The sequence below is a fragment of the Ammospiza caudacuta genome, chromosome 6, assembly GCF_027887145.1.
Source record: "Ammospiza caudacuta isolate bAmmCau1 chromosome 6, bAmmCau1.pri, whole genome shotgun sequence".
Classification (NCBI taxonomy): Eukaryota; Metazoa; Chordata; class Aves; order Passeriformes; family Passerellidae; genus Ammospiza; species Ammospiza caudacuta.
This window is the reverse complement of record NC_080598.1, coordinates 55,813,419-55,841,118: the sequence shown is the minus strand read 5'-3', so window position 1 is coordinate 55,841,118 and position 27,700 is coordinate 55,813,419. Positions and strand designations below refer to the sequence as shown.

General features: G+C 48.1%; 1 protein-coding gene across 1 annotated transcript; it reads right to left on the bottom strand.

Moving 5' to 3' along the window:
* Positions 1-330: 330 nt before the first annotated feature.
* Positions 331-21,345, bottom strand: EXOC3L4 (exocyst complex component 3 like 4). The gene is made up of 12 exons (XM_058807557.1): positions 21,134-21,345; positions 19,226-19,616; positions 15,713-16,361; positions 13,024-13,141; positions 11,925-12,050; positions 10,590-10,690; positions 9,141-9,236; positions 7,051-7,165; positions 4,980-5,102; positions 4,558-4,710; positions 3,054-3,175; positions 331-847 (listed from the first exon to the last, which is right to left on the bottom strand). Exons 2-12 carry the CDS (start codon positions 19,557-19,559, stop codon positions 685-687), a joined length of 2,100 nt encoding a protein of 699 aa, XP_058663540.1. The 5' UTR covers positions 19,560-19,616; positions 21,134-21,345; the 3' UTR covers positions 331-684.
* Positions 21,346-27,700: the final 6,355 nt, after the last annotated feature.

Below are 27,700 nucleotides of genomic sequence, written 5' to 3'. Positions count from 1 at the left end.
AGAATCTGCTGAAAGGCCAGATGGGCCATGGGGGCCACCCTGGAGGGGAGAGCATTCCATGTGCTGCGGGTCCTGGCCATGGGGTTTGTTTACCCAGTATTTTCCTCCCCAAGCAGGTTGTGGTTTCTGGCCTCAGGTCACAGCGTCATGACCTTGTGTCATGCCAGCTCAGCCAGGTGGTTTATGGGGGAGGAAATAAAACTTGGCTCCTACCACATCCCTGCCCAAGCTCTGCCCCCTGGTTGCTCATGGGCACTAATTATAAGGGAGGCTCTTGCTCTGCTGCTGTATAATTATGCAGAGCACAGTCCAAGCCTTAATATAGGGCTGAGGCCTTAATATAGCTCTGAGTGAACTGCTTTTGATTTTCTCCTGTTCTTTGAAAATATATTTAGTCTTGTACCAAACAGTGAAGCAGCCTCCTAGCAATAGAATCCATATGGAATATGAGGTGGACACTGTGCCTGGACTGGAGCTGCTGCCCAGGAGCTCTTACAGGAGGTTGATGTCTTGGTGCATTTGTTGTCTTTGGGTTCTGAACTCGGGGTAGTGAGTTCAGGAAACTGCTCCTTTCTCCACAGCTGTAAAAAATCTGGGTTTGCAGAGGAGCAAGGTGGGTTTGCCAATTTTGGATCCTGTGTAGAGGCAGTGTAGGAGGAGGCAGGATGCTGACTTTGTCCTGTGTTAGAAGCAGCTGCAGATTACTGGAACATCAATTTCAGCGAAGAGTGCGCTGCCCTTCCCTCTGTTGGAGCTCTTCTGTGCTTGGCACACTTGCCGCAAAATCGCCGCTCTCCTGGCGCGCCCCAGCACCCGCAGCGCCAGGATGGCCAGGATGTGCTCCTTCCTGCAGAAACCAAACAAGACCTGGCTCAGATCCGGCCAGCAAAACCAGCCCAGAGCAAGGTGGTTGCTGTGAGCAACCAGCAGCTGTGCTGGAGACAGAGCAAGGCTATAGCAAAGTGCCAGGGACCGACCCCTCACCGCACTGGAGGAGCCACCAGGAGGGGAGTCTGCAGCCTCTGCAGGTACCAAACCAGCGAGCAGCAGCTCCTGCCACACCACACTGGTGGGACAGCCTCCTGCTGCTGGTGCTGCAGGGAATTTCCTCCTCTCTCTCCACACCCGTGTTGCCCTTTGCGTGTTTTCCAGAGTGGCTGTGGACCTTTTGTGTAATGATTATTTTGAGATGAGTAATGGAAGTGCTAATATTTAGGAAGCTGATAGACACTAATTAGATTAGAGCTGGAAAGCCAGCTTGGAAACATACCCTGTTCCAGTAATCTCAGTGTATACAAATTCAGCAATGTCTCTGAGAGCTCAGGGGAAAAATTAACAGGGACCTGAACAGGAAGCAATGCAGGTCCAGCAGGTTCCGCCTCGTTTTCCAAACTTCATTGTTAAAATAACGTTACTCAATCATGGAAAAGCAGAAATTAAATAAACCAAGAGGACAAACCTTAAAACCTGGGTTGGGTCTGAGCCTAATGATGAAAAAGCAGCACAAATCACAGCCTTGTAAATTACTTTTCTGACTGGAAATTTGTTTTCAAATAACCATAGTTGATGATTAGCTGTCATTTACCTCCCCCATCCTTCCCAGAACAGGCACTGCCTGTTTCAGCTTAGTCTGTCCACTGGGATTAAACCCTTATTGGGGTTTATTTATTTGGTTGGTTTTGTTTGTTTTTTTGTTTGTACCTACCATTTTTGTAAGATTGGTATGATCACCTAGGAAATTGCTCAGGAGCAATTGTTCTTTACATGTCCATGTCTTGAATTCCCCCACACAGATAAGCCTGAAGAATACCTGAACCACCCAAGTTAAATCTAGTTATGAAAAATTTTGAGCCTCAGTTTTGGGGAGAGGTGAATATATTTAATGTGATCTTTTTTTCTCAATATTTGAGGGTCCACTACAGTCTTCTAGCAATTAGTTAAATCTTATGGATTATTTTGATTGCATAAATGTCATCCAGTGCTGAAACTTTTGGTGGTTTTTGTTCAGGTTTTTTTCTTTCTTTCTGAAATTACTCTGATGAAATGGAATTTATTGCAGTCTCTACTACTGATATTCATTCTCAGTGGTTGAAAGAAGAGCTGTAGAAGAGAAGGTAACTTCTGATTTGCAGCTGCTTAGCCATGCACAGAGCTAGTCACTTTCTTTACTTTTGCAGGAGTTTTACATTTTCCAGATGCAGCCTTGGAACAGAAAATGGAAAGTACAAAAGAAAGAATTTGTAATTTATTCCAAAATTTAATGGCTGTGTTGAGGCCATTTCAGAAATTGCAGCTGAACTGTGTCAATGGCTGCCACACTTTGAGGTCTGGGCCTGGCAACAGGAGACAAACTATTTGCTCCAAATCTGGACCCTGCAAATTGGCAAACAGGGCTGATACTGGTGATGCAGGAGAAAGCAAACTGGAGCTTCACTGTGAAATAAGGTTCATTTAGAGCAATAAGATGGAATTCAGTGATAGAATGCATGGGGGTGGTTCAAAACTGTGTCAGGGGATCTCTAGACTTGACATTTTGAAGCATTTTCTAAACGAGGTGCTGGAGCAGGTTTCCTAGAGAGAGAGGTAGTTGATGTCCCAGGCCTGGCAGTGCTCAAGAGGCATTTGGGTAATTTACATTAACAGGCCTTTAATAATTTAATACATTAACTTTTGGTCAGGCCTGAAGTGATCAGGAAAGTTGGACTGGATTATCACTGCAAGTCCCTTCCTAATAGACTGAAGTAATTCTATTCTATTCTATTCTATTCTATTCTATTCTATTCTATTCTATTCCATTCTATTCCATTCCATTCCATTCTAAAATGAAAAGGCTTTGAAGGCAAACTGTGTGCATTATATGATACAGCACACAGGGGGAAAAATTAAAAAGTATGCAGCCATAAAATATTTGGGATTCCCTCTGTTGCTGGCATCCTGATCTCCAATGTGTGGCCACCAGCAAAGAGAAGCTGAAGAGCTCAGCCCAGGCACAGGACAAGCTGGTGCTATTTGGGATGGAGCCCAACAATTCTGGCATCTGCCTCTTCACATACCTGATATCTGGATAGTCTTGGCACAGCTCCTTGACATATGCCTTGATCTTGTCTTTTTTCTTCTCCCCAATGATATTGGCAATGTGATATATGACAGGGAGGAGCCAGTCAGCTTTGGAGCCCTGTGGACAAAGAATCACATGGGGATGTCAGGAACAGCAGCACCTGCTAAATGCCTTTTTCCCTGCAGGGAGAGCACGGCAGTGGGATGCACTGGAGTGACCAGGACTGGTGCAGGCAGGACAGGCTGCCTCAGGCAGGCAGCAGGGTGCTGGGTGGCAGTGGCAGGGCACCCCTGGGGCTCTCCCAGACCTGACCCTGCACTTCCCAATGCCCATGAGCACCCAAGCAAGGCAGACCCTGAGCAGGGCATTGTGGCTGTGGGCCAGCATGGTAGTGGATGCCAGAGACTTCACCTCCTGCTGCCTGATAGTTTCATGTGCCTCATCTCTGAGATGGAATTTAGTGCCCTGGATGCCTGACTTTCCACAAAATCCAAATAATTCAACTTTGACTTCCCTGAAAATCCCAGACTGTTGCTGTGAGAGATGGAAATGTTAAAGGTTAACAACTCAACCAACTGCAATCATTGATTTTGACCAACAGACCCCTAAACTGCAACAATCAAGTCTTGTTGCTGGATCTACAGGTGGTGATACCTTCCTCTCTGCTATCTGCTTTTATCCTTTCTTTCTTTTCCTTATATGTTTTCTTAAGTGATATTTTTATACTTTTATAATGTTATATTACTATAGGTAATAACCAAAATGGCTACATACCTCCTTTCCATTGTAATCAAATTGTTTTAAAATAAACCAGCCATACATACACACACACACACACACACAACTATCTATCTATCTATCTATCTATCTATCTATCTATCTATCTATCTATCTATCTATCTATCTATCTATCTATCTATCTCACACCAGTCATTCAGTATTATGCCACTCAAATCTGGCCCAAGGGATTTATTAACAGGAACCTCAGTTACCCCACCTTCATGGCTGGGTTCTAACAGTTGTCCCATCACAAAACTCTCAGACTGCCACCACTTTTTCCCCACACCCTGCTGTACAGGGACTGTGTGCCCAGATGGAACTTCTCATGGGACTCAACTCTGTGAGCTGTATCCAGGGCAGGGACACTTTGGTGACAAAGTGCATCCCATGGTCTGAGGGAACAGGCCCAGGAAGCTGCCACAGAATAAGTGTGATCCTACAACACATGAACCACCCTATGCAGAGCTCCCTGGGAACACATTAAAACACCAGGTGCTGCCATCAGAGAGCTGCTGGCTGCACAAGCTGAGAGGCTGCCAGGCTGGAAACCCACACCATGAACCTGCAGTAACCATCTTGCTCACTCTTTTCAGCACTTCTATGTTTCTTGTGGTTTGTCCTCCTCAAGAGCCTGCTGTCTGGTCTCTGTGAAGCCAAGTGGGAAAATTGCACCTCTGGGAGTGGGGCAGCCAGGGGATGCCAGGAGACAACTTCCATACCTGATCAATGAGTGCATTGTGAATGATTGCAGCTTCCTGGCTCATCTTTCTGCTCACTTGCTGACGTGTGTCCCTGTTCATTTTCCATCTGGGTTTGATGATCTGTGTGACATATTCCTTCACCACGTATTTATGAACTTCATGTAGAAGGTCCTGGTTAAAAAGAAGCAAACCTCATGTTTTTTTTTTTGTCCATTCAAGACCAAGGCAGTGAGAGAGGACAGGGAAAGCCCTCAAGTCTTTGGCAGTACCAGGGAGGTACAGGAAGGCAGCACACCCTCAGCCAACACTCATATCTGCAACCCCCAGAGTTATAAAGAGCAACCACTCTTGCAGAGGAGTCTGCAGGTCTCACCACAGCCTGAAGATGATGGTGTGGCCCCTCAGCATTGCTGTGCCCAGGTGAGGGACTGGCTGCCTACCTGCCCCTGGGGCTCCCTCATGTGCTGCAGGTGCTCGGAGAACTGCGAGACTGCCGACGCCAGAGAGTCCGGCCTTTCCGTTGCCAAAATCCAGCTCTTGCTCAGGATTTTCTTAAGGAGTGGCTGAAAAAAGACCAACTCACTGATGGCACAGGTGTGTTCAGAGTAGCTGATGATGCCCTAGCTGAAGGCAGCCAGCTATCCACCTGATCTAGGCTTGAACTGAAAGCACAGGGCACCCCCTCTGCATGGAGGCACACGAGGAGCAGGCTGGGTTTCTCTCTCCACCCCAGGCAATTCACACCCGTGTCTCCCCTTCCTGGTAGGCATCCCAGTGCAGAGAGGAGAAGCACAACACCCTGAGCAGGAGATGTTTTGGCATTAAAGACTTATTTAGGATACCTCATTTCCTTGCTCTGTGCCACCTTCTGGTCCACCAACTCTATTTCTTTAGGTAAATAAATGTGTTTTTCTAATATATTGGGGAAGAAAGAGATGAGAATGTTAATCACAAGCAACTCAGGCATGACTAGAACAGGCTGTGGTGGGCAACCATGTGTGCCAGTGTTACATGGAAACAAAAATTCACTTGGTAGTGAATCTCTTGGAAATCAGCTCAGTAATCCATGACCTCTACAGCATTTTCCTTAAGGAAATCAAGCTCTTTGTGTTCACAGTCCTTCCAGGAGGCTCTCTGTACTCCTGCAGACCTGCATGAAGTCTTGCTGGGATTTTCCTTCTGCTCCTTGCTCAGATGTGGTGGTGGGGGAAATGGCAGCTGGGAGTATCTCCAGTTTTATGCCTCATGGTTAGGGATGACATGGGACTGAAGGCACTGTTTCCCATCTGTCCTGGGTACAGGGTACTCTGACCAAGTGTCCTTAACAGGTTGTTTTCTTTTGTTGGGTCCCTAGAGCTAATGTACCCTCATATAGAAACAGCAATATCTGCTAAAGACTTCTGGCACCTGGAAGACCCTTCCCTAAAGGTCAAATGCAAAATATCCTTTCTCTGGCATGTCCCCTTTTCTCTTCCTAGCTCTCACAATCTCTGTCTTTAGACTCCTGGCAGTCTCCTTCCCAATTATCTCCCCCTTGCTGTGCTCCCAGCCTGCCTGAGAGCTGTTTAGAAATGCTTTGATTCGGCCTCTCTCAGTTCTCACGACATTTCAGCTCTCTTGCTCAATGCCTTGGCTTGGGCCCTTTCCTCATCTGCTGCTTAGGCTCCAAAACAAGATCTGCAGTCACTGGAAAGTCCCCTTGGCCAGGAGGGCTTGGCTTAGGTTGGAGAAATTCCATGACTGTCCTAGTTTCTGGAAGTTATGTTTGGGGATTTAGAAAGTGAATTAGAATAAGTGAAAGGGGGTGGGACCAAAGGCTTGATTTCCCCCATCTCTTCTATATCACCAGCTGGTGCTAGCAGACCCCAAGTGGCTGAGAGCAGAAAGGTTCATCTACAGCACCTGAGAAGCACAAACTTCATTGCAGCACATTGCCTTTTACACCTCTTAACACAAGTCAAATTTTATCAGTTTTATCAGTTGATACAAGACCTTTAGCATTCTCATTCTGGAACAATCAGTCTTTTGTCACCATGGGAACAGCCTGGAAAAATCACCCCTACCAGAATGAATTCTGTCCTATCTGAAGAGGTTTCTGACAGACTGAGATGGTAGATCTATGAATCAGTAAGTCAAAGTCCTGAAAAATCCAAATTATTTGATAGAAGGAAAAGTGTCCCATTGGTGGTGTTCAGTCTCCTGTGCTTCACTTCAGATAAAATTTTCCCCACTGCTTTGCCTGAGACTGAAAGCTGCTAAATATCCTTTTCTTTTGATTGCTATTAACAGCTTGAAAAATGTATAATTTCTTCTAGAAAAAAAAATCTCAGAATGCTGGAAGTGTTGCTTTTTAAGAGGGATTTCCACAGGTGTGAAATACATTTTGGAGGGACCATAATGTCATGTGCTGCAAAATGAGGTTTAGCTGGTGAGACAAGGGAAGGGCAACGACCCTCAGCTGCTGCACGTAACCCTTATAATAAGGAAATAATGTGGCCAAGATCCTCTTACCTGTGTTTTTGTTCTTAATTTTGTTAAAAAAATATTTGTGAAGTTCCTTGTCAGAGCTGCCAAAATCTTCTGCAGTTCCTCAGTATTGACTTTAAACACTGTTTCCAACTCTGACCTACAGAGAGACAGAGATCACCAATGAGTTAAGGTTAAAATGTAAACTATTACATGGCCCTAATCATGTTATCTGGATTGGCATGATGGATATTATTTTAAAATAAACTTGAGTTTCTACTACTTCCTCTTGGAAACACTTACTGAGTCAAAGTAATGGCTCTTTTTGCACAATCCTGTACACTGAAAATTAATCATAGATGAGTAACTGTGGTGAAAAACCCCCTCAGATTTCCTCATCAGGTGCAGTGACAGTGCAGCCATGCAGAGCAGTTGCATAGGCCAGTTCACTTGAGCAACATCTCTGCAAAATGATTTCCAGGTACCTGGGAGAGAACTGAGGGCTGTGGGGGGAAAGTAAATAATAAAGCCAGAGAAGGGAAATCTGCTGACCCTGTGTCCCCCAGAGCCTGATTCACTCCACACAATGTCCATCAGCAGCAGCTGGGATGGTAACTACAGGGATGGAAACCTGTGGAATTTCCTAAGGACAGTGCATACTTCTGCAATGTTTCACCTTACGAGAAAGAAAATTCTGAGAGGTTAATGAAATTCCTTGTGTGTGTGTGTGCTTTAGGGGCATTGTGACCTCCTGGCTCTCCTCTCACTTTCCATCCCTGTCCCACTGTAACATGCTCAGTGTTGGTGAGGAGGGGCACTGAGGGAGCACCACCACAAAAAAAACCCCGCATCACCTGTGATGCCTGAGCATCCCTGGATGTGCCACATCCACTGCTGTAACCACAGAGAACAGCAGGTTCCTGTCACTGCCCAGATTTATGTCTGAGGCTGCCCTGGCAGGGCTGCAAGGCACCAACACCATCCCTGTCATCCCAGGCTGGAGCTCAGGACTGTAGCTCCAGTTGAACACCTGAAGTCTGGGTCCAGCATCCCAAAAAACCGTGCTGTTGGGACACCTACCTCTGCCCCACAATTCATCACTCCGGGCTGATGAATGTTTAATTGACTCAGGAATAAACCCATCACCCAAACAATTCTAGCTCCCTGCCTGGGGCTGGCGTGTGCCTTCAGCCCATCCCCATTGCCCCGCAGGGAAGGGGCAGCAATGTCCCGCAGGGGCAGCAGGAGGCAGGGAAAGCCATTTCCTCGGCGAGGTGAGCATTGCTGGAGACACCGTGCCATCTAGAGACGAGCTGGCGGTAGTGCTCGCTGCGGATGGAGCCGTCGGCTCCTGCGAGACACAGCCCGAAATCTCCTCCGTCCCCCGGGTGCACTTGGCATGTGCACCCCTGCCGGAGCGGTGCAGCAGCAGGGGCTGGAATTCGCACCCCAATCTTTCGGGTGGCCAGAGCCCACGCACTAATCCTGTGCTGTTTGGCCGAGCTGACAGACGAAAGCAGCACATCTGCATGGCAAAGATGTCCCCAGATGCTGATGAGCCCCTGGACCTCAGCACGGAGCTGATGGACCCTGGGACATGCACTCACTGCACCATCCTAGTTATGGGAGAGTGCTGGATCTTTGACAGCCAGCCTGAGGATACCTGTTCTTCAGAGGCACTTTCCAACATGTGGCTTAAAGTAACTAATTTATGCAAAGCCCTGGAAGTTCCATTTGCCAGGACTGGCAGGCATTTATTTTTGGGTTGAGTGCTTTCATGGAATCTCCTCCAGCCCAGTGCCAAAGGCAGCCTTGAGGCCATGTTTCTGAGTTTATTCTGCTAACCTCCAAAACAAAAAAAAAAAAAAAGGAAAAAAAAACTCCCCTGAGAATAAAAAGGTGCCCTGAAAATTAGCTCAAAACTCTCATGCAAGCATTGCATCCATCCATATTTCTGTCTCTTCACCCTTGTGGCTTTTATTTGCATCCCTTGGGGGGAATCCTCCTGTGAGATTAGAAGGGCTGGAGGCCGAGCAGCCACCGGGGCACCTCAGGGACAGCTTGGTCTTTCCTTTACAGATCCTGCCACCCCCCAGACCACAGAAACCCCAGTGGCTCAGGGGGAGCAGACTTACACCAGCTCATGGAAGCTGTTGATGTAGGCAACAAGGTGGGGCACAAAGCTGGGGCTGTCCTGGGCAGAGCTCCACGCCATGAACTCCTGCTCAAACCTGTAGGAAAATACAGCCAGGTATCACTAACGGTGGGGCACTGAGAATGCCTCATCTTCTGTGTACATGGTGGTGTCAGGAGACACCTGTGGCTGGCCCAACCTGTCCCCTCTGTATGCAGACAAGCTTTTTCCAGCTGTCATAACAAGTGTGTGCAGTGGAGGGAATAGATGGCAGATAATTGCGGGTTTAGGATGTGCTCGCTTGAGCAGGTACGCAGCACGTCTGGAGAGATGCCAGGGATGTTGGGAGGCCAAATCTCTGACTTTTCCTCATGCTGAGGGTTTAATTGCAGGTATGCTACACAGGCTTATAAGTCTGAGCTTTCATTTTGCTGGCTTTTGGGGCAATATATTATGTGCCTTTTGAGAACATAGGCCTGATTTTATAACAGAAAATGTATAGGAATAGGGCAGCACACCTACCTTCCCTCCCCCCAAAACCTCACTGTGGTTTTTAGGTAGTTGTATTTTTTGTAGCCCCAATTTCATGCGGTTAACAGATGTTTCACAGCCAGATCCACACTGAAGGCAGGAGGCTGTGTGCTCAGGCAGCCTTTGCCTGATGTTCCCATTCTTTGTCAGGGTATGAGCTGGCCCCAGCCTCTTGCATCTCAGGTTTGTTTAAGTAAAAGTTTAAGTTTCAGTGTTCCCTTAATCTGAGAGCCTTGGCTGCTCCAGCTTGCATTTGATGCAGTTTTTTTGGTTTAAAAAAAATATTAAAAAATAAAGGAAAAAAATTAAGGAAAAAAAAAAAAGATAACAAAGAAAAGGAAAAGAAGAACAAATTAAAAATAAAGAGAAAACATTATTTCAGCAATTTCCTTTGGACACTGTGTAGATTTTAAGGGGCTTGGGAGGGAGCCCAGCTGTGTGTTTTGCCAGGGTATACAGAGAGGGTCTCATCAGCCCTTTTTTATGTCCATAGCCAGAGAAAACCACTCAGCAGGACTCATCCCAGGATACCCTTTTGGGCAAACAGGCTTTTGGTCTGAGGGGTCCATAAACACTGCTTGCTCATGACTGAAGCTGCAAGTGATCAGTATCCAATGTCACAAAAGTCCTGGGTGATGGGACTGCAGTGATCCCATCCCTTTCTAGGTAGCAGGTATTTCCCAGACCTTTGACATTAGATTTTTGGACTCACAGAGTCCCATCTGGGTCTGTTTATGACTCCCTCCAAGCTGTTTTGCAGCTTGCTTTTTACTGGGTTCACTGTGATCTCTAATTTTCCCAGGAGCAGCCTTGTACCTGCTCAGTGCCAGTGTCTGGTCCAGTGCCTGGACCTCCTCCCTGTTTTTTTACCAGTGTGGGACTCATTTAGAAAGAAAGTACTGCCCAGAGCAGTGATGACCTTGGAATGAATTCAAGCAGCTCTGCCATGCACAACTCAAGCATTTTTGTTTCCAGGCCTCCACTGATAGCTCCAGATGACTTCACGTGCTCCCCAATGATCTAGAAAAGGGAATGAAGAAACCCCAGTGAGTGGGACAAGCACTGGTGAAACATCCTTCACGAGGATCTCAGGCAGCTTTGGCTGGTAAGAATGGCTCACCTAGCAAAGGGGCAAACAGCCAACTTGTTGCCAGGAGGTTTTCATTAACCTCTGGCAGTTTTAAAATTTGTAATGCAGAATGGGCCAAGAAGCACCAAATGATTTGTGCTGTCATCATTCACCCCTAATGGCCTAATGCCCTTCTGCTGTATGAGTGTGAGTTAGAGGCAATGTTGGGGTGTCCTGGTGTCCTCCTCCTCCTTTGGGGGAAATTGCTGGAATCCTCCCAACCCTAAGCCCAAGGGGAGCTGAGCTGTCCCGTGTGTGGCTCCATGATAAGGGTGTCTATAAGCCCCATCCCTGAGGGCCCACACAAGCCCCCTTCCCAGGAGTGATACCAGGGCAGCACAGTGGGTCTGGCATCACCCTGAACTCTTGTTTGCACTGGAACTCCTCCCAGATCCCCATTCCCACAACTTCAGCTGCACTTCTGGACTGAGATGTGTTGCAGTCCTACTCTGGTACTTCCCATGGCCTTCTATCCATCTGCTAAATGATTTCAGACCTGCCTTCCCTGTGATCACATAATGTGTCATACTTCTCTATGGAAAAAGAGTCACATCAGTGGGCAAAACTCTTTGATTTTCTTTCTTTCTCTGTCCCTCTCTTTTTCTGTTAGTATTATTTAATTGAAGTGACTCAACCAATTGAGTGATGAGAATTAATCCAAACCCCTCCTGCCTTTATTACCCTGTAGTCCCTAAGCTAGTAGGGGCTTTTGTTTTTTGTACTGTTTAAATTGGAGTGGCTGTCACTGCCTACAGCCTTTCCCCAGCTTCCACAGCCCTGGGACAAAGTTGCTCTTTAAGCCAAAGGTTTTTTCAAAGAAACCTTTTCTTTCCACCTTTTTTCCAATTCTCTTTCTTCTTCCTAATCAAAGAGGTTTAGGGACTTTAAAATCAGTTGCCTATTATGTTGCTGACACAAATGACAGCAGGTTTAATTTGCAGCTAGAAGGCAAGCGGGAGAGCTAAAAGTTGTAATAAATGGCATTTTCTGCTCTAATGTATTCTGCCAGTGTGTGACTTACATAAATTATCGCAGGAGGCGGTACCTCCACCCCAGAAGGAAACGATCCAGTTTCCCTGGAGCCACAGAGACACCTCCCCCCTTCCCCCCCAGCTAATTAAATACCGTTTGAATATCAAAAGAGACTGAGGTGTGGTAGAGGTTTTCCTCCTCTTCTACATGAACTTCCTTCTCCCACTTCTCCGTGACCTCCAGTCTCAGGATGTTTCCAAAACAACTTTTGATTTTCTCCTAAATGTTAAACATAGGAAGGAAACATGCAGCTCAGGATAATGGAGCAAACACAAGTGCAGCACCTCGCTTCATTTTGCTCCATCAGCACGCACGGCATGATAAGGTGAGCAGAGTCACAGGCCTTGCTCCAGACCTCAGGGGAAACCAGGAACTGTGCTCTGTGTGTGCAAGGTACTCCCAAATCAAAGGAGAGTCATTTTCCTGGCAGGGAAACAGTGGATCAGCTGTTTGCTTGATTGCAAAGTCCTCCAGCACATGGAATGCACCAGGTCAGGATTAAAGGTCAAACCAGTCCTTTCCAGGGTACAGCCACTCAGGTAAGCAGCAGCACTGCTCAGTCCTGGCTGATAAATCAATCTTGTTGCTGGTGAAACAAAAGTGATCTTTCACCAGCATGGTGGAGCAATACTGATTTCATTCAGCTGGGTACCTTGAGCTCACCTTGAGCTGTGCCTTGATTCAGAAATGATTTGCAACAAAATGTCTGAGCCCAGCAAAGACCCAGGAAAGTCTTACACAGGGTGCCAGACAAGGACTGCAGAAAGACAAGGGGGAAGGGGCTTCATCAGAGGATACAAACATGAGTGTGTTCCCTGGTGGGAACGCCCAAAGTCTGCCAATAGCACACCTCAGCTGGGCTGGAGGAGATCCTACACGGGGACAAGCTGCTAGAATGCCTTAGCCCCTGACTTTGCAATGCAAAGTACAATCTGCTGAAGCCCAGCAATGACCTTTCAGAAAGTGTCTGCCATACTGAGTGGGTCTGGTCCAGTCCTGTTGGCTCTGCTTGGGTCCCCAAGGTGGCACTCAGGAATTTTTTGCTCTAGAGTACAGGCCACTCTGTGTGGGGCCAGTAGGATTCAGCACCTGGTGGGGCTGGAAACCACAATGTAGTCATGCAAGACCTCTGTCTGGGAGGCTGGGGCTCCTGCACCTTCCCTGGGGGGGCACATGGGGTCAAAACTCTCACCTTTGCAGAAGCAATGTAGTCGTTTTTCAGTTTATCCCAATCAGCTGGTGTTAACAGCAAGGACAGGTTTTCTGTCTTAACCTCTGGTTTGAGCTCAGGATGACCCAGAAAGAATTCACTGGAAAGAATCAAATGAAAAATTGTAATGCCTCAGAGTGTGAATAAACTGATAGAATATTCATGCAGCATGAGCTACATAATTACTAAGCCATGAGAAATATACTTAAAGCTTAAATTGTGCCGCTTGTTTTCAAGGTTTAACAAGAAAATCTTTCCTTTCTATTCAAAATCCTAATTATTCAACCCCAAAATGATCTAAGGTTCCAGCCCACTTCAGAAATCATGAGACTTCTGAGTTGTTTGGACATGAAAAGTGCTATGAGAATTTACTTTTTAAAATAAACAACGTGAAGCTGACTCATTTGACTAGAAGCTTGCAAAATGCCTTTCAGGGTAATTCCTGTAGTAGTGCATTGCTCTGGAGTTAGCCCATCTCCTGCCTCCCCTGCAGTGTCACATCACAGCTCATGGCAGCCTGTGTTTGTCCCTGTGCACTGTCCTGATCCAGGGGAGGTGGCAGAGCAGGACCTGGAGGGCATTGCCATGCCTGGGACATGAGCCATGCTCCCCTGCAGATGGAAGTGGTGGGTGGACGTGCAGCTACAGATTCTGACTCCAACAAGGGCTCCAAAGCTGATACCAGACTTTGCTGCTCACTTTCCTCTGGACTGACATGTAATCAGGCCAGCTGATTAGCACAGGAGCAGGGGAAGGGAGGGAGTGCCTGTGTTCCTCTCTCTGGGGCGGGAAAGATGTTATTAGCCTGTACAATTGAATGTGCTGCTCCTGCAACCTGCCACAGACTGTGTAGGCACTGCATCTTGCAGGGCAGTGAAGGTGGAAACGAGAAAGAAGAAAATATTCATGCCCTTGATGAAGGTGGGGCCTAAATTTTGAGCTGTCATCTTGTTAATGGAGGAACACGCCTGCAATGTCCTTCACACAGCCTGCACATTTGCTCAGCCACCAAAAAGGGTTCCCATTGCCACACCAGCACTGTGCCCACAGCTGGGTTCAGATACAAGTGAGGACTGTAGTGTACAAGTTCAGGCTGCTGCAGAGTGACTGCTCAGCATAAAATAAGTCCAGCCTGCTGGTAGTGTCCTGGAGTCAATGGTTCCATGGTCATGGTTCAGATTTCCCAGAAAGGAACATCTCCACACGTGGAGCACTGCACACAACCCAGCTGCTGCCAGAGCCTGTTGTTCCTTTTAAAGGAGAACACAGATTTAAATATGGACTCTCCACCAAAACTGAAAGGACAAATGTGTACTCAAGGGGCCTATTCCACCTCTTTTTTTTTTTTTTTTTTTTCCCATTTGTTTGAATTGTAACATCAAAATGAGTTTAGGTCAGTCAATCTCTTCCTTTTTGATTATTTATTCCAAGAGACAATGAAGTTTTTTTTTGAATGGGAAAATCGAATGGGAAAATCAAATTGAAATAGCCAGGTGGTTGCAGCCAGAACAGCCAGGTGATTGCAAGCAGTGCCCAAAACTACGGCAAACTCTCAACAAACCCTTTCACAGCAATTATGGCAGGGGCACTTTTCTTTGGTACAGAACCTGGCAGCTGAAGCTAATTTTTCCCCTTCTCTCCTGCAATGCCAGGGTGAGGTCATGCAGGAATTTCCCTTCAGATGAGATCTGCAGGGATTTGTGATGCTGAGGGAGTTACACACTCTAGATGGGTTTTAAGAGCAACTGGGTTAAGCTCACAGAAGAAACCTCTTGAGGGCTGTCCAAAACCAAGACCACCTGCAATGGAAATGTTTCTTACCCAAAAGCTACCCCAGGCTAAGGGTGTTCTGGGCAACAGTGTGCTGCTGCTTGCCCTGCTCTGTCATGGCTCCTTCCTGACCATTTTGACCCACTGTTTGGCTCAGTGCTGATACTCCTGCCTTCACTCCTTCTTTGTTTTATTTGAGGGCTGCCAATGGCTTTGTGTTTCTCCCTTCCTTGAACATCTGGTTCAGGCCATACCTGGAGCCCAGCTACCAGGTCAGACACAACTTTGCTTTGACAGGGCTGTTTTCCCCTGCTTATTTTCCAGACCCCTGAACTGCAAGGATGTCTTATGTCTTAAACCCCTCCCATTCAACCAACAGATACATCTGAGACAGAGCCTTTGTTTTCATGTGTCTAATTACCTCAATGATGTCTTGACTCCTTTCAGAGGACTCTGACCCCATGCATGGGGGTTAATGTGGCCCGTTTCCAAATGTATCACAATTTTAATTAAACAGGAAGAAGATATCCCCCACAGGCCCCTGCCTGCGCCTGGAAAAGTCACTGAACAGCTGTTGGCTCTTGCAAAATACATGCAGAAAGGAGCACGTTTATCACAGCAGGTTTATCAAAGGCTGGGAGGAGCTTCCTGGCACATGGGAACAGCAAGTGGGACAGGGAGGGGAAAATGGGGTGATGTAGATCTGTAAAAAGCAGCAAGTGCTTTATCCACAGACCTTTGTCCCCACCTATTAACAGATTTGCTATCTGGCTCCACTGTAGTCACTGCATCTCGCTTGCTTGCTTGGAAAACTGAGAATAGCCTGGTGCTTTTGTAGTACCCCACAGCCCCATGGCTCCCCAGAGGACGCAGAGGCATTGTGGCAAACACAGCAGCTCACCTGTGGTAGGTGTTGGCCACCCAGTTAAGCAAGGTGTAGAGCTCATGGAAGTCCAATGGTCCCTGGGAGAGTTCTTGCAAATGTGAGGCAATGGCATTGTGAAAAGCTCCCACATATGTGTCACACACCTGGTACTCCTCTGGATAGCATTTTTTCACTGATGACTTGATTTTCAGTAAATCTTCCCTCAGGTGTTCCTGGAGGAAATGTAAGTGGAAATCAAGCCAAGTTTCTTGTTCCCTTGATGCCATGGGTGCCTTCAGGACTCTTTTTCTTGCACTCTCATTGACAGCTTCCCTCCATTGCTCCCTCCACTTTCTGGGCCTGCCCAGCAAATCTGAGCCAGGACGAGCAGCACTGTCTGTGCTGGAATGAGCTGCTTCTTCAAGGGCAATTAAAGTCACCATGGAGGTCAGCATGGTATGCTGCAAAGTGGGATCCTCCAGTGTTTCCTCCACTATGGACTTGATTGCATTTGTGATGGAGTTATAAAGCAAATCCACATCCTTGGATTTCCGTACAAGCTCCTGGGGGTTATCTCTGTATTTCTCAGAATCTCGTTCAGAGATGGTCTCATCTTCCATTAGCTTGATACTTGCAAATGCTTGCAAAAGTTGTCTTTTCTGAATGAGTTCATTGATTTCCATTACTGCAGAAACAGGGGGACGGGGTTGGGACAAAGCAGGCATTAGGTTACTGACAGGTTGGTAACAAGATGCCTGACAGGGAGACTTCCAGGGGGCTGTTCAGAGTAGTCAGGTCCCAGCAGTGCCTCTGAGACTGCCCCCAGGCCTCCCTGATCTCCCCAGCTCCTCTTGGACACAGGAGAGGAAAAAAGTGGGAGAGCAATCTCTGCAAATTGAGCCACATCCCTAAACAGCTGGTTACAGGAACAGGAAACATCAAAAAACCTGCTGATAGCTCTGCAGGAAGGCCTCAAGCAACAGCTGGTGAGGCCACACAGAGGGACACTGGAGGCTCAGGATGCATAGAACTCTGCCCCTCTGGCTCTGTCCTTCTGCTTGTGTGGAGATGAGGTGGAACTGGCAGCAGGAATGGTTCAGGATATGCCTTACCAGCAGGATTTCCTTTAGCATGGGTGTCCTTGTTTTCCTGCATCCCTGACAGGGACACTGGGAGGAAGCACAGCAGGACAGACCCTTTTGGGTGTCCTGAACTCTTGGGTCAGGTTTGTCTCCATGGTTATGTGTGTCCCAGCCTACCCACAAGCATGTCCTCAGAGACACCAGGGCCTGAGAGAGCCTCCTGTCTGTAAGCCCACAGTCAGGTGCCAAGCACTGCCTCACACCAGTGATGTTTTTTTCCCAAATGCTGAGAGCACTGCTGTCCCTCAGTGGTTTGGGGAGTTGTGGGCATTGCAGGGGCATATAAACCTGTGGCTCTGTGGTGCTCCTGGTACTCAGGTCTCACTTGGGCTTCTCCACCTCCTTTGCTTTTGGCACCCACTGCCACAACAGGCTGGTGTTGGCTAGGGAGAAGTCACCCAATACTGCTCCTCCCAAAGTGGCTGAGGTCTACTGAGTTTCCCACTTGTTTTGTAAAGTCCTGCTCATGCAAGAACCACTGCCTATTTGCCAGTAAGAAGTATTTGCCATGTGTTGAGGAGATCCAAGAGCACTGTTAGCTTTTGAGAGACCCCAGGAAGCTCTCACCCTCTCCACCTCCCTGACAGATGCTTTGAACAGGAGATCCCACTCTGACACTGGGCATAAGAAAAATACTAAAGAGAAGGGAAAGGGTGTCCCTTAGGCACGTGTGGCCACTGCTTCTGGGACATACACAGACAAAATGATACAGAAAAATTGGAGAGCGCTCAAAGAAGGACTGGCTCATAGCACATCATTTCTGCCCCTAGGCTTGTCTGCACACAGGTTTTATGCCATATGTACCAAGTAATCTTTGTAGCATAAGAGTATTTTTATGAAGACAGAAATATGCCAAATAACCAAACTACTGATGCATCACAGAACACATAGATCTTAGAGTGCCTACATGGTGCTACAGGTTGCTTCTGCACTCACAAAGGAGGGAAATTCTACCAATTAACTTAGTCTCTTCTAGATAAATTAATATAAAACCTGTGTTTACACAAATGCTTGCAGTGAGAGACTAGAGAAATACATTCTGTTCTGTTTATCAAAGTGAGAAAACACCATTTAATCACCATCTAGGATAATTATTCAGGGAGGTGATGTTGGGTGCTAAATGGATCTTTAATTCAGCAATACAAGATCAGCCAGCTGGTGGTTGAAGGAAGACAATTGAAAGGCAATTAACTATTATGCAGCTTAATGGTGCACGTGGCGGAATCTCCATCACTTGCCATATTATCTCAGGATGGGCTGTGTTTCTGACAGAGCTGCTCTAGTCCAGGCCAAACACAAGCTATTGGGCAGAGAAAGGGCTTTATTTGTGCAATTTCTCAGCTTGTTTATTTCAGGAGATCAGGAAGCTTGTGATAACATTTTCTGCCACTCCTCATCTCTGACCCTTGGAGATCAGACTAGCCAGGTTTGTGAGATGGGCTCTGATCCAGCTTACCAAGCTCACAATGTATCAATGTACAGCAGTAAATCACTTCCCAGCACAGTAGAGCACATTACAGCAGTGAGGCAGTGTCAGCCCATCTGATTCCTGTGGCACTCTATGCAGTGCACCAAGAATTTCTTTCTAGAAATTTAGGCTCAGGAAAGGCCGAACCATGTTTCACCTCAGTCGATCTCCATGTGAATGCATTGTAGCACCTCTGCCTTGAGAAGGTGGAGGGACAGCAGTGCTCAAACCATTATCAAAGTCATTGCAGTCTGCTCACACCTGGAGAAAGGTGAGAGCTGTGCTAAAGGGAATTGTTATAATTTGTCTGAGACCTATCTATAAAATTCTGACAAAACACCTGAGAGTAACCAGCCTTAGGAGGACCAAAATCAAATACTTGCAACACTGCTGTTGTGAGGACAGGTGGAAAGTCAATGCAAGAAAGCAAAATATCTGTGGAAGTCTCTTTGCAAGGCAATCTCTAAGATGAGGAACCAAAGTGGAGCTTCCAAGCCAAATCAGAGCCAAACCATCTTTCTTCCCCTCCAGGCCTTGCAGCACCCTACAGAGCACAGTTGGAGGACCATCAGTCTGAGAGCTGAAGAGCAGAAATTGTCCAGGACAGCAATGCAGGCAATAGCACACTGCACTTGTAGGCATTGTCAGACCAGCAGTTCCCAAGCTGTGCTCAGCAGCCTGGGGACTGATCTGTGTGATGGGCAATACCACACTGACAGGTTGAGAGGCTGGCTGCTGATATGGCTGAACTAATGCAGGGGAGGCCACAGAGCAGCATGTTCCGTGACAGAGCCTTGCCCAGGCTGGGCTGGGTGACACACCAACATGCAAGGGGTGCCCAGTTCTTTAGCACCTCTTTTGGGCCCAAGCCTTGCACACTGTAAATTAATGTTACATTTATCCTGCCAGGAAAATGGCACTGCTGGTTTTGTGTCTTACCTGAAAGAGGTTTGGCTTCAATGGGCTCACATATTTCACCAATCTTCTCCATGCTATTACAGATCGTGGGTTTGTTCTCCTCATAGCTCCTAAGTGTTTGCAGAAGTCTTTTTGCATTCCGAGTGCCACTATCTTCCTTCCCTTTCTCTTTCTTCAGACTCCGTCTTGATTTCCGGATGCTCAACAGGGTTTTAATGCCTCTTTCAAAGAACCCACTGTCCCTGCTCTGCCAGTCTGAGCTGCTCAGTTCAGAAATGACCTCTATCTTTTCCTCCCCTGGACTCTTGAGTGGAGAGGCTGGTTCTGAGGTCACACTCCTTGTGTCTAACTCCATATTTCTATTTATCTGGTCCTTCAACAGGAGCTTTACCAAGCAGGTTGATGGCAATCACTGAAATGCATAAAACAGCATAATTAGAGATGTCCTTAACAGGGTATTAGTGTGTCTCCAAAGTCAGTCCTGGACTGAAAATCTGGGCCATTCCTTTCCTGTGCCTAAATACAAGGACAGAGCAAGATGTTGTAGCCTGTAGCTGCTGAAACAATTTCTCTACCCACAGACAGCAGATGCTGGCCTCACCTGGTGCTCTGGAAAGCTTCACTTAACTCCATAAAACAGGCAAGTGACAACTATTTCTCCAGCACCAAGGAATCATGAGATATCAGAGATGTTGAAATTTGTGTAAACATACCATTTCAGTGAGTAACCAGATATGGTTTTACTTTCCATTCTTCTAGGTGGATTTCCAGCCATGTAGGAATAATAATCTTCCTGAATCTCACTGGGTTGTTTCCACTTTCTGATGTGAATATGGCATCTTTGGGTTTTGTTGCTACTTCTGCCCTGCTCAAACCCTGCTGCTGGAGGTGGCCCAGGGGTGAGTGGTTCCCAGCAGGTGGCTGAGCTCTGCTCTAGCCCCTTCCACCAAAGCCACAGCTGTGTCTGCACTCTGAATCGTCATGGTTATAGCACAGGAGGCAGTACAAGGCAGGAAGGGTTCACATCACTCATCTTGCCTCAGAGCACTGCATCTCAGAATGCCAAGGATGGGGATCTGCAGGGTCAGACAAACTCTGCACAGGCCACAGGGGATGCTGCAGGAGATTCCAGATTTCCTGTCAGTGTTGCTGGGCTGCAGTCACAGCCTCTGCACTTGCTCAGTTCCTGCCCTGCTGCAGCCTCCCCTCTGCCCACCCTGAGGGCTGCCCAGGTGTTTGGGAAGAGGGGGGGAGAGAAGTTTTGCCTACCCTTGCTTGCAAAGTGCTCCCAGACCAGCTGATACAGCCCATTCACAGAGACATTGTACATTGCAGTGCCCTGAGAATGGAATATGTCACATTTCTCCAGAGCAGGCTTAAGGCAGCTGAGTGAACAGTTCAAATTATTAGAAATACCTATTGCTTGAGGTGACACAGGAACTGCCTGTCTTGGGTCTGTCCAGCCCACAAAAGCCAGAGACTGAAAAACAATTTTAGTCAATAGACATGTTGGGACTCTAGAAATAGATCTCATCCTTCCTCAGTTAGAGTTTTGCTCCCTTGTGCATGGGTGTTTCACAGGCTGTGAAGTGCAGGGATGACATCTTCCATGGGTTTGCTGAGCTACTCGCCCAGTGGGGCCCAGACCCTGCCTCACACACTCTCACAGGAGGGAGTGTTTAACCATTCACTGCCTTGCTCAGGAGCTCACCATCACAGCCCATACAGAGGGTGGGAGGAAGAGGAGGGCACCCCATGCCCAGGGATTGCAATGAAAGGAGGCTGAGATCCCAGCTCAGACTCTGCAGGGGGGTTCTGCAGACAGAGCAGAGCAGCAGCAATGCTCAAAGGGGTGAATGACACAGTGGAGAGAGCCAGGGGAAAAGGAATAAAAGGTGTGAGCCCACGAGAAAGGAAAGGAATACATACCCCAGGACTGACAGAAGTGATCCCCTCAGCAGCCAGCTGGGATAGCACAGGTGTGATCCACAGAACCTGGGAGCAGCTCCGTGCTGCGGGAAATCCAGTGAGCAGCGCTGCAGGACAGAGCTCCGGGCCAGCTCAGCTGACTGGGGCACCATCCCTCACACAGAGGGGCTCCCTCTGGGAATGGTGCTGCTCTCCATCCTCCTTTACCCTCTGAAAAAGGCTGTTAAAAGTGGAAAAAAAGTCTGTCTGCTCCTGCCCAAGAGCTCCAGCACCTTCACTTGTTTGATCTCTGGAAAGGACTCAGCACTGTTTCACTTTCACTACACTGAGCATTTAAAAGAAGAGGTGGGGAAAAAAAAATCCAGATTAATTATTACCCTACAAGGTGAGACAGGGCCTCGAGCCAGAGGTTCTACACTGGGGTGAGCTGCTGCCTTGAGATGGCCTGGGGCAATGAAGACAAGGAGGATTTCAGGATGAAGTTCTGTCCTGATGGGCTGAAGCCCCACATTATCTGGGTAGGGGGGTTCAAAGCAGCTCCAGAGCTGCTGTGTGGGATGGCTGCATTTCACCCCTTTCTGCAGGTCTGAGTTTGTGCAGGTCACGGGTGGTTTGGTCCATGGGTGGTAATGATTGCCAGAGCTGAGTGAGGGACAGGGAGTAATGTGTCCCCTGGTTAAATATTATATATTCACATCCTCCCTTTGCCCTGTGGGCACTTATTTCCAGGGGTTGCTAGCCCTGGATCTCTCCATTCTCAGAGCATTTGGGAACTTTAGAGGGAACTCAAAGCAAAAGAGCACAAAAAAAAGGGCCTTGAAGGTTTAAACAACATTAAACACAGTCACTTGGTTTGTCACTGAGTTGTGTAGAATGATTTAACCCTGGGGCTCCTTTAGTGCCAAGACAGAGGCAAGTCAGGCTGCCAGGTGTCTAAGGTCCCAGGGTAAAGCAAGAGACATATATCAGGAGGTGTCACCATGCCATGAGCAGTGTGCACTTCTTTGCTTTAGAAGCTTGCCAGCATGCCACCTGTCCCTGTGATAAGGGACATCAAAGAGATTAGTGATGGATAGATGCAATAAATGGCATTTGGTACTTTGTGCTGTGCAGAGGAAAACAGAGGGAGGGAATGGAGGATAACAGTCTCCTCTACCTCTGGGAGAGACTGGGTGCTCAGGAGATGGAAAGTTGTGGGGTGGGAATAATTATGATCATATTAAACAGGGAAGCATGGCAGCATGGACTTGGTGTGAAATTGCCCTGATGGTGAGATGGGACTGGGCAGAGGATCGTTTGTGGCTGCCCCATGGTGCAGGGGGAGTCCTGCCTGAAGCCTCCCTCAGCCAGGGAGTGCAGTGCTGAGCTTTCTGTCCTTGGGCTCTTCAAAGTCATGTGTAAGCCAGAGACTGCCCTGTTGTACTGGGGAAAACCATTACTGATAATGCTCCTGCCACCTGGCAGGCTGACAATGTGAACAAAGGAATGAGCTGTTTATTCAGACACAGGTTGAGGGGTGGAAATCCCCTTTGGACACAAAGTCCAACCAAACCTCTTTCCATCTAGGTTTTAATTGCCTCATTCACAAAATATTTACGTGGTGTTGGTTTGTACAGACAGGCTCACTGTGACTGGTGTGCTGCTGGGCCTCTCTGGGGGCTGTCAACTACCCCAAGACACAGCTAGCACCAGAGCCTGCTGGGATGTCAGACAGAACCCTGAAGGAGCTCTGAGTCTCACAGTCTAGGTCACCTCTTTCCCTACAAGCCTTTCTGGTGCTCTGTCCTTGCAGCAGCTCTCAAGGAATGCTCCTGTTCCTGGAAACGCCAACAGGGCAATGCTGTTTCCAGGTGTCTGTCCACAGGAGGTCATGGGAAATGAAAAATGTACTAGGTTTTGCAGTTGTTTTCCATTTTTCTTCAATTATGGCAGCGTTCTGTCAAGTTGTAGGTGCATTAAAATCTGCAGGGGTGTTGCTGTCTAACAGCTCCCTAATGCCCTGCACTCACAAAACTTGGCGAGGCTTTCAACTGCTGCTTTGCCTCCTGACCCTTTGGAATATTTGGTTTGGGGTTTATTTGATCCCTCATCTTTTCTCTGTGTATTTTGCTCATATTTATTTTCTTCTTTCTCATTTCTTTTCCTGCAGTAACACCCATGGAGCAGTGTAGGATTCCAGAGGTGCAGTGTTCCTTGGCAGAGGTGAGGGGCAGGGAGAGTGGTTTGGGGAGTCCTACAATTCCCTCCATAGCACTGAGGTTTTCATCAGCTCCAAAGACCAGGAGAAAAACATATTGCTGAGGCTCCAGGGGAACACTGACATGATGCATGGTCAGAAAGCTGTGCCAGATGCCCCCTCACAGCCTCAGCAACCCAACTGGTACAGCCCTGGTGGGGCATGCTGTGGCCCACTCTCTTTCTGCAGGTTTCTCACTTGAAATCTCACCCTGTGTGGGTGGAGGAGACCCCAGAGCTGCAGTGATTTATTGCAGCAGTGAGGTTTGATATTTTTAACAGCATGGGCAATGATGGATAAGGCAAAGACATGCTTGGAGGCTGCACATGCCTATGCAGCCATTTCCTCCTGAGGGGTGGTTTGCAAGGAAATGAGAGATATTGTTTCACCTGAAATATTTTTCTTTCTACTTTTAGGTTGAGGGAGGTTTGAGCCTTAAGCTGAAAAGTCCATTTGCAGGAAAGAAGCTGGTTGTGATTTAGAGGCTGGTTTTTACAGAAGGGATGCTGGCCCCCAGGTTTCGGTGGAAGAATTTGGGAGGTTCATTTCTGCAAAACACAGGAGTGTTACCACATCTGGGAGAGGATGTGGTCCAGACCTAAGGATCATGTCCTACACTGTTTCTGTGTAGCCATGGGAGGAGAACCACTTGAACTAGTACATATCACACCAGGGAAGAAAATGACAAGTGCTCACCTTTGCAGAAAGGTGGCCCAGGAGGATTTTCCATGAGGACTGCCACTGCTGTGGAAGTCCATCCTAGGTGCTTTTGAAGGTTAGACATCAAAGTTTTCCTTCCTCTCCTCCTTGAAAAGGTGTGGAACAGGCCTGTTCAAGCAGGATCTCTCACACTGGTTTTCTTCTTTTGAAGTGAAATTGTTTTAACACCTTCAGCAAGCCACCAGCCCCGTGTGCTGTGCCAGCTGTGCTGAAGCATGCCAGGACTCATGTGAGCCCAACAGGAGCGGTAGGGCTGGGAGACAGGCTTTGCCACTCATTCTTGCTGCAACAGCCCCACAAGCACGTTCTGCCAGCAGGCACAGAGCAGCCCCCACTGGCTCCAGAACTGTGTGGTACAGCCAGGGCTGGGGCAGTGCCTGTGAGCTCCTCCAGCCTGGCAGCAGCTCTGCTCCTGGGGATGCTCAGCTGGTCCTGTGGTGAGCATTTCCTTCTGCTTTGTTCGTGACTGCTGTGAGCTGCTGGGTAGATGGATGGGAATTGCTAATAGCTGGCTGTGCGGGTTTGCACTGGTTTGCAGCGGGCATCAGCAAGGCCAGGTGGAGTCCATCAGCTCAGCCTGGAGACTGAAATGTCTCAGCTCATTGGCTTCAGGTGGAAGCTGCTGCTGTGTCCTACTGAGCAGGGTGCCCTCATCCCTCTCATCACAGGAGCTGCCAAACCAGAACTCAAAGAGCAGAATTTCTTTGTGCATGGCACTGACAGTGGATTATCTGTGATTGTGCTTCTGCTCTTACTTCACCCTACGCTTTGCCAAAGCACCAGCCTTCTGCCACGGCTTTTCACTGTGGTGTGACTGCCCTGGCAGCAGTGGGAAGGAGTCTGATGTCCAAAGGGCAGGGGGTAACCAGCCCCATCTCCTGGAGATGGGGCATTGATTTAACAGTGAGAATTTCCCCTAGGAGCTGGGTAGGGCTGAATGTTCCCGGTGGATTGCAGCCTTTGAGCAGGAATAAAGCCCTGCTGAGCAATTCAAGGAAAGTTACACTACTCTGTCATTTAAATTAGGTGACTAAGAGCAGACCACTTCTGGAGCCAAGGCACCTGCCTGCTGTGCCTGTCACCACAGCTAGATGTCTGCTGTTGAAAATGTGTCATTGAGGCCAAGGACTGAGCTGGAGCTCAGCACTGCCTCTGCTGCAGATGACAGGGAGCATAAAGCAGGAGCTTGTGCTTCTCCTTTGAGGGATTTTGCTTTACTACACCAAAATTTCCACTCTACAGTGCTCCAAAACTTTATCAAAGCCAGGTTAGCAGTTGTTTGCCACATTGCTGCAGAACATTGTAATGCACAAGAACCTTGAGAAAAATCAATGGAGCTTTGGGAGAAACCTCTTTGGTATTTTCCCAGCTGAACTTTCTCCAGGTTAACCCCAGGCTTGGTTTGACAGAGGGAGGAAAGGTGCAGGTTCTTATCTGAATAACACTTTGAGTCCCTGGCTTTCTTCCAGTGCTGAAGGGTTCTTGTATCACACCTTTTTATAGCCCTCACAGTGTGAGCTTTGGTGCCCATAGCAATGCCCCAGGGAAGGGAGGAGCAACTTTTACTGAACATCTCCCTGGATGAAGCTTGACCTCTGGAAATCTGAATTTTCTTTACCTTTCGTGGATGGGGAAAACTGAGAACTAGTGCTTTATTTAAATATATACTTCTGTACCATTTTTTTTAAATTAGTGTTTTTGAAGTTGCATTGAAGATGTTGTCACTGTAATCATTATATTTCTATAGAGATTATAATGACTCCTTTTGAAGAGTTAGTCTCAGTCAGTCAGTGCTTAATTCACATATCAATGACTCCATAAACCCTAAATCCATAAATCTGCTGAAACTGCTCAAATCTATTGTGCTAATGAATGCTTACAGGGGCTCATCATTGCAGAGATAATTCACTTAAGGAGCTGCCCTGTGAGAGTGGGTGGTCAGTGATGGCAGAGGGGCCTCATCTCTGTGAGGCAGCTGAAGGTTTTATAACCCAGCCATGCTCAGAGTGAGCATTAGAGCCCAGACACTCTTTTTGGCAGATACTCTCCAGACTATTTCATGTGCAGTCCATCAGTCTGACCTTCAGAATGTTTCCCATCATGGAGAGAGCTGGGCATCATTTCTGTGTGATGGTGGGGTGGGTGGAAACCTGTTGGTGCAGAAATCATGATGTCATTTTGTTCAGAGTGAACTAGTTAAGCCATAGCTGGTTATTAAGCCAACAAAGGCAGTAGCTCCCAACCAGTTATTAGAGTGTTTGCAAACCCTTGCTCCTGCTGCTGCAAAACACTGGGCACCTCTTCTGGCTTACTGGAATCTGTCTAATGACGCTATTGTAAACCAGTCCTAGGAGCTTGTCCTTTATTTTAATAAATGCATAATCTGCATGGAAAACTGGAGACCAGTAGAAAACAGTGCCAGAATCCCCTGGAGCAGCAGGAGTGTGGGCTGCTGCCAAGGAAATAGGTAGGAAACTGCATGTCCTCGTGGCAGTCAAGTGATGCAGGTGTATAATTTGAGTAGCCCCAAAGCACTTGGCCCTGACAGGTGTCAATCCTGCTTGTTCTTTCAAGGGAGCCAGTTCACTGGCAGTGGTTTTCTTCCCCAGTCCAAGGGAATTTATATAGCCATGTTTTGAAACCTTTAGGTGTGGGGGCCTATAATGGATCCCTAATTGCAGCAGCATAGCAGGTGCTGCTGCAAAAACACCATCTTCTTTTTTGTAGGTTCTTATTTGGTTTAAAACAGTGACAGGAACACTGAGCATTGCTTATATGTGCTTATATGCTTATATTACTTATATGTGGAGGGGACTGTGCCCCCCTCCTTGTGGCTCCTGCAGAAATGGGTGCAAGGGCAGTGTATGGCTGCCAGTGCCAGCCAGATGCCGTGTCTCCATCGAGTCCCAGCTGCAGGGACACAGGGGAAGCCCACTCGTGTGCAGGCACCCCCGTGGGGACTGGCTGGCTTTCTGGGGCCATGGGCCACCCTGCTGCCGAACAGGGGCTGGCTGCTTGTGGGTTGCGCGGCCGCCAGCACTGCCCTCCCTTGCTGTGCTTCACGGCCGCGCCTCGCCCACGGGCTCCCGCACATCTGCTCTCGCTGGGCAGCAGCAGCAGCAGCCCGGTTCCTCCAGCATCACTGCCGTGGCAAACACCCTGCAAACCGCTGAGCCGGCCCTGCCTCCACATCCCCGGCCGTGCCCGCCTTTCCTCCGGGAGCGGCCCCGGCAGCAGCGGTGCCCCGGCCGCTGAGCCCCGCAGGTGGCGCCGGCCGTCACACCGAACCGGGCTCCGGCCATGGCTTCCCGTGCGGCCCTTTAAGAAAGCCTATACATCCCATTTCCCCGGGGAAAAAAACAAGAAGGCAAGTGGAGCAGATGTAATTGTGCAGTGCTGGGCTGACTGTGTGAGTGTGTCAGCGGGAGGCTGGGCTCTATCCTGGGTGAAACAAGGAGAAGCTGCCGGGAGCGCGCTTGCCTCCGCCGCGGGGTTGGTGCCGCCGGGAGGGCAGAGCTCCCGCTGGGATGTGTGGGTGTCCCGGCTCCCAGGGCGCTCCTGCAAAAACCTCGCAGTGCTGCAGCCAGAACCTGAAAGTAAAAAATTCGCTT

What these genes read in the sequence shown, in the direction of transcription:
- EXOC3L4 (XM_058807557.1), bottom strand. Translation starts at nt 19,559, where the DNA reads ATGGAGTTAGACACAAGGAGTGTGACCTCAGAACCAGCCTCTCCACTC. An exon ending in AATTAAGAACAAAAACACAG is followed by an intron (nt 5,103 to 7,050) that starts GTAAGAGGATCT and finishes GTCTTTTTTCAG; the next exon opens with CCACTCCTTAAGAAAATCCT. An exon ending in ACAATGCACTCATTGATCAG is followed by an intron (nt 3,176 to 4,557) that starts GTATGGAAGTTG and finishes CTTTGTCCACAG; the next exon opens with GGCTCCAAAGCTGACTGGCT.